Source organism: Marmota flaviventris, chromosome 1 (genome assembly GCF_047511675.1).
Source record: "Marmota flaviventris isolate mMarFla1 chromosome 1, mMarFla1.hap1, whole genome shotgun sequence".
Lineage (NCBI taxonomy): Eukaryota > Metazoa > Chordata > Mammalia > Rodentia > Sciuridae > Marmota > Marmota flaviventris.
This window is the reverse complement of record NC_092498.1, coordinates 207,451,781-207,464,333: the sequence shown is the minus strand read 5'-3', so window position 1 is coordinate 207,464,333 and position 12,553 is coordinate 207,451,781. Positions and strand designations below refer to the sequence as shown.

Genomic DNA, 12,553 nt, shown 5'->3' with positions numbered 1-12,553 from the left:
GTGTCGCCATCTAGCACAGTGGACAGTATCTCACAATGGGGCACTTTTACTTGAACCAACCACAAAGGCATTTCTGTCTATAAGTATTCAAGATTCACACCTAAAGCATCAAAGTTTCATCAGCTCTTTCCCCTGAATCTGATTGTTGCTGTTTCTAACTCATATTGCACAGATCTGGGCAATGCTGAACTATAGGGTGTTTTGCTCTCCTCTGTGTTACTGATGGTAGTTTTTGATACACTTAAAAATCCGAGTCACTCCTCCCTGGTGCTGCCAGGTACAAGTGGAGCTGATGTCTGCCACTTCTCATGGCATTGAAGGTTTGTGCCACTGGAAATCTTAGATGACTCTGGATTTTGGCATGTGGAAAACAGGTTAGAGATTTGGTTCTGATCAAGTGTCCTGTCGCAGATAGAAGTAGTCAAATATCATTGTCTCTGTGTTATTACCTCACATATCCTTCTGTCCCAAATAGATACCTGATGTTGATTAACCCCTGGTGTACACACTCAGATATTTCTTGCAAAGAAACCTGAAAACATCTAAAAAGTATAGGTTAGTTCATGTTGGTGGAGCATCATCTCTAACAGTGGAATTTGGAAACCCAATTTAGTTACTCCAAGGGACTCCTCCCAGAGCATCATATTTTTTCTGGGTAGAGTTTGCTGAGCAAGGTCTTCTTCATGGTGACCTTCAGCTCCTTGTTCCTGAGGCTGAAGATGATGGGGCTGAGGAAGGGCGTGAGGACCGTGTAGGTGATGCCCATCAAGGTGTCCCCTTCCAGGGACTGCGGTCCCTTGGGCTTGAGGTAGATGACAGAGGCAAAGCCGTAGTGCACGATCACCACTGTGAGGTGGGAAGCACAGGTGGAGAAGGCCTTGTGCCGTCCCTCTGCTGATGAGATCCTCAAGATGGCGGCCACAATGAAGGCATAGGAGAGGAGGATGAGGAGGAAGCAGCCCAGCAGGGCCGTGATGCACACCAGGCCCACACCTTTGGCCACCACTGGGACATCCTCCCCACAGGCCAGCTTCAACAGGGGTGGGACGTGGCAAGCAAAGTGGTGGACCTCGTTGGGTCCACAGAAGGTGAGATGGAAAATGGCCATTGTCACCACCAGCCCCATGACAGAGCCACCCGCCCAGGACCAGGCCACCAGGCAGGCACAGGCACGGGGGCTCATGAGCACGTTGTAGCGCAGCGGGTGGCAGATGGCCACATAGCGGTCATAGCCCATGATGGTGAGCAGGAAGGAGTGGGTGAAGCCAAATGTGAAGGAGAAGAACATCTGGTTGCCGCAGGCGACAAAGGTGATGGAGTGGTGGGTGGAGAGCAGGTCAGCCAGCATGCGTGGGATGATGGCCAAGGTGTAGAGGATCTCGGAGATGGAGAGGGCGCACAGGAAGAGGTACATGGGGGTGTGGAGGCTGCGCTCGCCCCAGATGGTGGCCATGATGAGCAGGTTGCCCAGCAGTGTGAAGAGGTACATGAGCAGGAAGAGCAGGAAGAACATCAGCTGGAGGTGGGGGAAGGTGGAGAAGCCGATGAGGATGAACTCCGACACAGCTGAGCGATTGGCTCTCTGCATGGAGGCTGTGCCTGGGTGTAGGAGAGGAAGATGAGGAGGAAGCAGTCAGCTACAGGATGGAGGAGGGTCAGCAGCATCCACCTTTCCTGGACCTGCCAGCAGCTGAGCTTGATAAAGAATAACAGGTGGCATTAATTTCTTTCCCACTGTTACCTCCTGTAACCAATGCTCTCCTCAGTTTAGGAGGATCTGACTTTTTTCACCCTCATCTTGAGTATCTCGAGCATGCTCTTTTGAGAAGACTGGGATGTAGAAAAGCTGGGCAAGTTCTCAAGGTCAAGCTGTTAAAATGGCCAACCCAAGACTTGCACTGAGGGGTGGCTGACTCCAAGGACTGTACCCTTCGCTATTCCTCCCTGTTGTTCCCCCCATTGAAAATGTCTCTTTCCTGTAGCCTCCAGCCATTGCTTTCCTGCCCAGCTATTTCTTTGTGATCAATCCTGTTCTCCCCACAGCTTCAGGTGCCACAAGATTTTTCCTGCCCATGGTGTCAGCTCCTGGGACCGGGTGCATCTCCAATTTAATTTAAGTCAATCAGATTCTTCCTCTGAGGTTATCCATGTGGACAATCAGAAGGACAGGTGACAGACTGAGGTTGTGAGGAAAGAGCCAGAAATAACACTGTGCTGTTTTCCAGCTCCTGTGAGGCACATCTGTGTTCTGAGACAATGCCACACAACCATCAGACAGGAGGAGGCAGGCATTAGCAGACTCGAGTTCAAATCTCTACTCCCCTGCTGCGTAATTTGAGCAAGTTTCTTCATTTCTCTGCAACTGTTTCCCTTCCCCACCTCAAAGTGTTGTTGGGTGAAATAAATGAGTTATTTGAGAGTGCCAACCCAGGAGCTGTGACATATGATAACTAGATCAATACAATAAGTGAGCAAATGTGTGTGGTTTGTGCTTAGTAAATAATCCCAATTTAATGAGATTTCAGTGTTTCTAGATGAATCACTGAACCATATTTAAATTATCTTTTTTTTTAAATTAGACAATAAAAAGTTTAAAAAGTAAACCACTCGTCTGCTTTCTGTTTCCACAGTTGACCCATTCTAAACATTTCATAAAAATGTGTGACAGCGTTGTCTGATTTCTTTTGTTCAACGTGGGGTTTCAAGGTTCATCCACATTGTAGCTGCATCGTGACTTTGTTCCTTTCTGTGGCCACACGATATTCCACTATGTGAATGTACTTCACCAGCTAATGGACATTTGGATTGTTTTTTCCTTCTGGCTTTGGTGATAGTGCTGCAGAGAACATGCTCGAGGAACTTAAGGCAGATGAGGGGTTTCCAGAGACAGGGCAAGGGGGATGGTAGTAACTGCTAATGAACAGTTTTTCCTTGGGGGAGATGAAAATGTCCGGCACTAGATGGAGAAGATGAGTTGTAAAACACTGCAGAGAGCAGGTCAGCCGGCAAATGTACTTAATGCCGCTGGATCTTAAACATTACTTATATTTTAAGTTTTTTTTTAATTCTACATGATAGTAGAATCCATTTTGATATGATTATACATTACTTATTTTGTGATGGTTTACTTTTAAATTTTTTGTTATAATTTTTGTTGGCTAATCATAATTGTATGTGTTTATCACACATGATGTGTTTTGATATATGTATTCAGTGTTACATAATCAAGCTCACGGCCACATTCATGACCTAAGTAATCTGTTCTTTTTAATGTTTAAAAATTGTGTGTGTGTGTGTATGTGTGTTTGCCAGAGTTTGAACCCAGGTTTCATGCTTGCTAGGCAAGCACTCTACCAGTGAGCTCCACCCTCAGCCCTTGATGATTCTTTTGTGATGACATTTAAAATTTGTTCTCTGGGGCTGGGGATGTGGCTCAAGCGGTAGCGCGCTCGCCTGGCATGCGTGCGGCCCGGGTTCGATCCTCAGCACCACATACAAACAAAGATGTTGTGTCTGCCGAAAACTAAGAAAAATAAATATTAAAATTCCCTCTTTCTCTCTCCCTCTTTAAAAAAAAAAAAGTTTAATAAAAATAAAATTTGTTCTCTGGGTGATTTTGAGCTGTACCATACATGATTATTGACTAGTCACCCTGCTGTGCGATAGAGCTCAACACCCCGTCCTCCTGTCATTCTGAAGCTTTGTGCTCTTTGATCAACCTCCCTATTCCCTCTCTCTCTCCGCCTTCACCTCCAGCCTCAAAAAACAGTTAAATGGTCCATTTTTATATGTATTTTTCCACCATAAAATTTCATTGCTGTGGCTTGGGATGCAGCTCAGTGGTAGAGCTCTTGCCGCACACACCTGAGGCCCTGGATTCAATTCCCAGCACTGGAAAAAAAATCCATTTTAAAAAGGCACTTGCGTGAGTCACCTTTCCATGAGTGTTGACAAATAACTCAGTAAATCAAATGAAGGAGAGGGAAGGTTTATTTTGGCTCATGTTTTTCAAAGTTTCAGTCCATGACCAATTGATCCCATTAATCTGGGCCTGTGGTAGCACGTCACGGCAGGAGTGTGTGGAGAAGCCCATTCACCTTATGGATGGTGTGAAGGAGACAGGGGTCCCACAGTCCCTTTGGTGGCATGCCAGAATGACCTAAAACCTCCCACTTGGCCCCAAATGCCAAGGACTCCAGCACCTCCCAGCAGCACCAGGGACTGGGGACCAAGCCTTAACATGGCCCTCTGGGGACGTTCAAGCAGTAGTGAGTGGCTCTTCAGTTGGCTTAGGCCCTGGATCAAGCCCTGACAGGTTCATCATGAGCATCAGGAGGAACCAGTTACTTTGGAGAGTGGAGGCTGCATCCCCAAGTACTGCCACCTCCCATTTTGGGGCCTCTCTTCCTGGAACTGCTTTCTTCTTTCCCCCACTCTGAGGTCAGCATCTGCCATTGCTCCCCAGGACGGTGCCCAACAGTGCCACACAGTCCTGCCACTCTGGAATCATAGAGGGGTGAGTGGCTGGGAAATGAAATCCTCCAAGAGACCATGAATGACACCGGGAGATGCGTGCCATGCTCACAGGCCCTCTGTGGCTCCCCAGTGTCTAGGGCAGGGTTACTCACACTTGGAAATATGAGTGTTTAGGGCAAGATCATTCTGGGAGGGGCCTGTGCCTGTGGGATGTATAGCAGTGTCCCTGGTCTTGACCAGCTAGATAGCAGACTCAGATCCGATGTGACAAACAAACAATGTCTCTGTACAACACAGGTGTCCTCGTGGGGTGCCACGGTGCATGGTTGAGAACCCAGAGTGCAACTTCACCTGTTGGCACCCCCCTCCACCTCCCAGGCCCCGTCTTCCCCCTTTGCACCTGGCACGTGCCTGTTTCTCTTTGAGATTCAGTTTCAGGGCTGGGCTTGTGGCTCAGTGGTAGCGTGTTCACCTAGCACGTGTGAGGCCCTGGGTTCGATCCTCAGCACCACATAAAAATAAATAAATAAAAATAAAGGTATTTTTTTTTAAATCAGTTTCAGTGTCACTTCCTTTGTCCCACACTCCTGAAAGTTTCTTCCCAAAAAACATTTAGTCACTTCTTCCCAAACAAAAATTCCTACATGACTCTAAAACTCCTTGCTTATGACTTTGTCCTGCCATTCATCTGTCACCGCCTTGGAACCATATCTACCCTATCACTGGACTGGGGGGTCCTTAATGTCAGGGACTCTTATTTCTACAGAACTCAACAGCAATGCCCCAGTCAGAACAGCTGCCCTTGGTTGGATGCTTCCGTTGGACCAAGCATCTCTCATGTGGTCCTTAAATCTTTTCCTGTGAAACTCCGCCCCCGCCACCACCCCATTTTGCAGATGGAGAAGCTGAATCCCACAGAGGACCTGTCACTTACAGGGTGCCATGACTCTAGAACACGGGTGCCAGGATCTGAACTTAGATCTGACTGACCCCAAAGCTTGCTTTTTTTCTGGCCTCTTCTTGTTGCTCATGGCTTACTGGGGGCTGTGGAGTGTCGAAGGCCATGCTCAGGTCAAGAGACTTGGGGACCACACCCCTCCCCGTGGCTATGCCCACACTCTCACTCCTCATACCTCTGAAGACCCCAAACATCCATAGAAAGAAAGAACTCTGAGAAGACGAGAGCTGCTTCCCTCTGGGGAAATGTGCAGGGCAGCTACGCCTCCCTCTGGAATGACGGAGCTCGGGATGCAGCTACAAGGGGCGCCTGCTCATTCTGAAAAAACGCACCATCATGGAGACAAAGGAAGGTCTCTGGCTGCCAGGGAATCGTGGGGTCAGAGGGAGGAACAGGAAGGGCACAGAGAATTCTTAAGGTGGTGGAACTATGCTGTAGGGCACTGTAGGGACAGATTCTTGACATTGCGTGTTTGTCAAAACCCAGGGAGTTCACAACACTATGAGTGACACTGCATAGAAATGTAGATTTTAGTGAGAGGGACAAAAAACAGAAAGGGGAGGGAGAGAGAGAGAGAGAGGAAGATGAAGGAGGAAGAGAAACACGGAAGAGGACTTTCTGACACTAGGGGAACCCACAGCAAGGTCAGCTCTCTGCCCAGAGACTTGGGGACCACACTCAGCGAGGCAAGTCCTGCCCACAAGTGTCCTTACAGTGGGGTTTCCCAACTTTAGCATTAGGGACATTTAAAACAGGACTGTTCTTTTCTCGTATTATTTTTGATAGACTTATCATAATTGTAGGCATTTATGGGGTACATAAGTGATGTTTTGATTTAACATGTCATGATTAAATCAAACCATGGCCGTATCCATTGCCTCATTTATTGTTTTTATGGTGAGCTATTTGAAACACAGTCTCTTATTTTTTATTTTATTTTATTGTAGATGGACACAATACTTTTGTTTACTTTTATGTGGTGCTGGGTTCGAACCCAGTGCCTCACATAGGCTAGGCAAGCGCTCTACCACTGAGCCCCAGCCCCAGCCCCAGCCCGACTCTTAGTTATCTGACGTGGATTTGGGTTACCATTGAGGAGAGTCACCCTGCTGGGCAGCGGATCCCAAAACTTACTCCTGCAGTCTAATGGGAACTCCACCGCCCACCATCAATAATTCTGCATTCCCTCCCTCCCAGCTACACCCTCAGTGCCTGATAACCAGCCAGCCAGGCCCAGAGAGACAGATCGCTCATGATCTCCTTCATATGTGGGGATCTAAACAGTTGAACTCACAGAGGCAGAGTGGCCTGACGGCTGATCACTGGGTGGGCGCTGCCCGGGGCATTTCGGAGTTCCTGACCTTGATCTGCTGGATGCCAGTGGCATCCCCAATCAGGACAATAAGGTGTATTGTCCCACACTCTCAGATGTCCCTTGGGGGATGAAGTCACCCCCAGTTGAGAACCATGGACTGGGTCTCTCTTCCCTCAAACTCCTCTGCCTTCCCTGCTGCCCACCCTTCTTAGTGACCCTCTCCCATCTCAGCCACCTCCTCCCTCGTTTCTTATCCCAACTCTTTAGCATCCCCTCGTCTGGCCCACAGTCGCTTTCCTCACTGTTTGCACCCCAGGGAGCCTGGAGCTGCTCCGTTCTGAATCTCCTTGTCTCTTTCCTCTCTGCCTCTCCCCAGCCAATTTTTTCCCCAGCAAACCAAGAAGAAAGGTTAGAAGCAGACAGACATCCTAAGTGACCAAGCCGTGGTCTCCTGTCTCTGCATCTGTTTTCTCACCCATCCAAAGAGCCTACCTCATCCAAAAAGAATCAGGTCTGCTAGGCAGTCGTCACATGTCCTGATGTCCCCTGCTCCCCTGACTTGAATTGCCTGAGTTGTACAAATGGGTGGCTTCTCCGGCAGGTGTCCTGGTCAGGTAGATGGCAGGGGAGGCAACTCACCTGGAACTCCAGAACCTTTACTCGTTTCTGCCTCACCACAGCAGCTGACCCTGGAGTTTCCCTGTTGAGAACGTGTGGAGGGTGACCTGTGAGCCTCGGCCGCTGGGCAGGGAGCTTGACAGAGCTTGACCACCTTCGTTTATCCTCCCTGCTTCCCGCCCACTTTTTTCTCTCGCTGGTGTCCTTCCACCTCTGCCTCTGCGACAGGGAATGCCGAGACCCCTGGGACCCGCTCGGGGATGAGGCAACATCAGGGAATCTGTGTCCTCACTTTTCCTCCCAGGCTGAGTCAATTACCTGAACTTCTCAAGGGCTTGAGAAGAGACTAATGCTCTACAAATTTGGGATTTGGGGACCTGGCTGTTGATGTCGACAGGAGAGCAACCCCATCATTGCCCGCTGGGACTGAGGCAGCTACCTGACAGGCCCCTCCACCTTCCTCCTTCTGAATCTAGGTCTCCTGCCCAATTAGATGATTTTTAATGATTTTTCAAAGTCAAAGATCATATGTGTATTTGTTCCTTCTTCTTAAGTAACTGAAATGCTACAAGTGAGGCTAAGGGCTGCCATGCCACCATGACAGTCAGTTACACGACATCCTTTCAGACCTTCATAGGCATGTGGCACATCAACCAACGCAGACCTTTGAAGTGCTGCACATCACAGTTTTATTTTTGAGACACATTTCATATAATTAACCACTTTACAGAGTACAGTTCAATGGGGCTTAAGGCATTCACAGTATCACACAAGTACCACTTCTAGCTGGTTCCAAAACATTTTCATCATCTCTAAAGGAAACCACACAGTCGTGAGCACTCACTGCTTGCTCTCCCACCTCCCAGACCCCGGCAATCGCCGGTTTGTTTCCTGCCTCAGTGGAATTGCCCTTTGTGAATACCCCATACCAATGGCATCCTAGAAGAGGTGGCGTTTTGTGCCTGATGGCTGTCTCTCATCACAGTGCTCCCAGGTTCTCCTGTGGCGTTGCGTGTATCAGCAACATCTGTCTTTTGCATGGCTCAGGGAAACCTGGTGCCTGGATCTACATTTTGTTTACCCATCCTCTGCTGATAGACACCGGGGTCCTTTCTACCTTTTGGTTATGATGAACAGTGCTGCTTCGACCATTGGTGTAGAAAGATTTGTTTGAACTCTTGAATTATTCTGGGTACATGCCCACGAGTGACATTACTGGTAATTCTATGCTAAACTTCTGGAGAGACTGTTGGGCTATTTTCCTCTGCTGTGTGTTTTGACATGAATCTGATTGTCCTTTCTGAGACTTTTGGCTTTTCCACTGAGCAACTTGGAGTTGAATTCAAACCAGGTCTCAGCCCTGGCAGTACCCATGTGCTGGGCTGCGCCATTCTTTGTAGTACGCTCCACCCTGTGCATGGCAGGATGCCCAGCAGCATCCCTTGTCTGCCCACTGGATACCAGCAGCATGTCCCCACCCCGGACATGACAGAAGTATTTCCAGATATGGCCAAATGTCCACTGAGAAGTAAAATTACCCTGGGTGAGAATGTTTCTTTAGAACCACCCAATTTTCATAAAAGCAGTTTAATATTCAAGTTGATGATCATCTGTGGCCTGGGTTTAGCTGTTCCCTACTCATAGACACCTCAGTTGCTTCCAGTTTTCCACTGTTACTAGGAATAATGCGACACATCTCCTCATCTGTCTTTTATTGCTCACGGGCACTAGCTGATTCAAATACAGATTAAGGTGATAACAAGATCAGGTCCTAAGGGGCTGGGGCTGGGGCTCAGTGGTAGAGAGCTTGCCTAGCGTATGTGAGGCACTGGGTTCGATTGTCAGTACCATATATCAACAAATGAATAAAATAAAGGTCCATCAACAACTAAAATAAATAAATTATATGTATATAAATGTCCTAAATAAAAAACAGGTCCTAGGAAATGTGATTCTTCAATTTAAGAAGGATCGTAAAATTAACTCCCAGGAACCCTGCTCATCTACACCCCTAGCACCTGTGTGTCACGGGATCTATTGTCCTACACCATCCCCAGTGTTTGACAGTGTGAAATTAATTTTGACAATATAGTTGCCAAATGGTCTCCAGTTGTTGCTTTAATTCATATTTCCTTAATTACCAGTGGGGTTGAAAAGTCTTTTTTTTTTAAACAAAAAATCATTTGCTCTTCTTAGTTATACATAACAGTAGAATGTTATTTGGACATGTTATACATACATGAGTATAACTTCCCATTTTTGTGGTTGTACATGATGTGGAGTTACACTGGTCATGTATTCATACATGAACATACAAAAGTTATGTCCCATTCATCCTACTACTCTCTTTCCTATTTCCATCCCCCACCCCTTCCCTTCATTCCCCTCTAAACCAATGAATTTCCATTCTCTCCCTGTCACACATATACACCTACTTACTGTGTGTTAGCATCCATATATCAGAACATTTGGTCTTTGGTTTTTTGGGATTGGCTTATTTCACTTAGCATGATAGTCTCCAGGTGCATCCATTTACCTTCAAATGCCATAATGCCATTCTTCTTTATGGCTGAGCAATATTCCATTGTGTATATGTACCACAGTTTCTTTATCCATTCACCTGTTGGATGGCACCTTGGTCGGTTCCATAGGTTAGCTATTATGAATTGAGCTGCTATAAATATTGATGTGGCTGTGTCACTATTGTGTGCTGATTTTGGTCTTTTGGGTATATGCTGAGGAATGGGATAACTGGGTCAAATGGTGGCTCCATACCAAGTTTTCCGAGGCTTTCCAGAGTGGTTGCACCAACTGTAGTCCCACCAGCAATGTATGAGGGTATGTTTTGCCCCACATTCTCATCAACATTATTACTTGTATTCTTGATAATTGCCATTTTGACAGGAGTGAGATGAAATAGTGTAATTTTAATTTGTATTTCTCTAATTGCTAGAGATGTTGAACATATTTTCATATCTGAAAGTCTCCTTTAACTCATATGGATATCCTCTTTTGCAAAAACCCTGTTCAAAACATTTCTTCATTTTTCTATTAGGTTGTCTGGTTCTTATTGATTTGTAAGCATTTTCTTTTTGAGACTCTAAATACTAATTTTGTGTACCATTGTGTTGTCCTTCTGCCTCTCTGTCTTTATACTTTCCTTATCAGATATATTTCTATGGGGTTCTTCTGATACTTTTATACTACAAGTTTAGGGGCCAAAACTATAACATGGGAGATATACTGTTGCTTTTATGAGTGAATGGGGTGTTTTTTGACAATGATGAAAGAAATTTAATAAGACTCAAATATATGAAAATGTATCTCATGCTCACACATTGGAAGAATTAACATCATTAAAATATCCATACTACAGGGTCAGTGTCATCCCTACCAAAGACTTTCTTAACAGAAATGGAAGAAACAATTCTAAAATTTATATGGAACCACAAAAGACCTTGAATAGACAAAGTGATCTTGAGGGACAAGAACAAAGCTGGAGGCATCCCACTGCCTGACTTCAAACCTGGCCCCAGCAAAACGCAGACACACAACTCAGTTGAACAGAATAAACCACCCAGAAAAATCCACACGTTCCTCGCTAACTGATTTTCAACAAAGGGGATAAGGCTGCATGATGTAGAAAGCAATATCTCTTAGAAAATGGTACTGGGGAAACTGGATATCCATATGCAGAATGAAATTAGACCCCTTCCTCTCACCACACACAAAAATCAACTCATAATCCATTAAAAAGACTTAAAATATGACAATGTTCTAAAACCAGACAATATTCTAAAATTGAATGGTCTAAACTTTGACAATGTTCTAAAACCAGATGGTGGTGACATTTGTACAATATTGTGAATGTACTAAGTGTCACTGAATTGTGTACTTTAAAATGATTTTTTTAAAAAGACTTAAAATATGACTTGAAACTATTAGAGGAAGACATAGGGGAAAAGCTGCATCACACTGTTTTGGGCAATGATTTTGGGGGGCCATGACTCCAAAAGTCAACAAAAGGAAAAATAAGCAAAGGGGGTAACATCGAACTAAAATGCTCTGTAGAGCAAAGGAAACAATCAACAGAAGCAACAGATAACCTCCAGAATGGGAGGAGATATTTTTATACTATACATCTGATATTAATTTCCAAAATATATAAGGAACTCAAACGACTAAATAGCAAGGAAACAAATAACCCAATAAAAAATATGCAAAAGAGTTGGCTAAGTAACTCAGTGGTGGTGTGCTTGCCTAGCATGTGTTCGGCCCTGGATTCAATCCCCAGCAACACACACACATTCACACGTACAAATGACCTGAATAGACATTTCCCAAAAGAAAAAAAAAAACATTCAAATGAAATGCAAATCAAAACCACGATATCACCTCACACCTCACACCGTTAGAATGGCTATTATCAAAGAATCAATCAGTCACTAGTGCTGTGGAGAACAGGGACCCTTACACACTGTTGGTGAAATGTCCAGTATTATATAGACATTATGGAGAACATAATGGATATTTTTTGAATATTAAAAACAGGACCCCTGCATGATCCAGCAATCCCACGGCTGCACGTACATCCAAAGGCCATGAAGTCGGTCTGTTGAAGAGCCACACGCTCTGTGTGCACCGCACCTTTCAGGATGGCCACGTTACAGGTCCATCTAAGTGTGCAGCAGTGAGCAGATGGGTAAGGAGAATGTGGCCCACGGACATGATGGAATACTATTCAGCCATAAAAGAAGAAAACCTTGCTATTTTATGGCAACGTGGATGAACCTGAAGGACCTCTATGAAGTGGAGCAGGCCAGACACAGAAAGACACTGCCCGATCCCTCCATCTCCCGCACATGTGGAGTTGGTCTCATCAAAGTGGACAGTGGAACAGCGGCGCCCAGAGTGTGGGCGGGTGGTTGAGGCAGGGAGGGATCAAAGGCTCCGTCATTTCAAAAGATCCAATAGATTTCAACAAATGCTTTTTAAATGGGCAGATAGGGTACAAAGTAAAACAGGGACTGCCCGGGCAAGGAGGCTTGGAGGTGGCAGGCGGGGCCTGGGAGAGAAATGGGGACGACGGCCTTTCCTTTCCCTTTCCTTCCTTCCTTCCTAGAAATGGGGATGACGGCCTTTCCTTCCTTCCTTTCCTCCTCCCTCCTTCCCTTTCTTTCGAACCC

General features: G+C 45.9%; 1 protein-coding gene across 1 annotated transcript; it reads right to left on the bottom strand.

Moving 5' to 3' along the window:
• Positions 1 to 640: 640 nt before the first annotated feature.
• Positions 641 to 1,588, bottom strand: LOC139705189 (olfactory receptor 10H1). The gene has a single exon (XM_071609760.1). It carries the CDS (start codon positions 1,586 to 1,588, stop codon positions 641 to 643), a length of 948 nt encoding a protein of 315 aa, XP_071465861.1.
• Between the last annotated feature and the right edge of the window lie 10,965 nt (positions 1,589 to 12,553).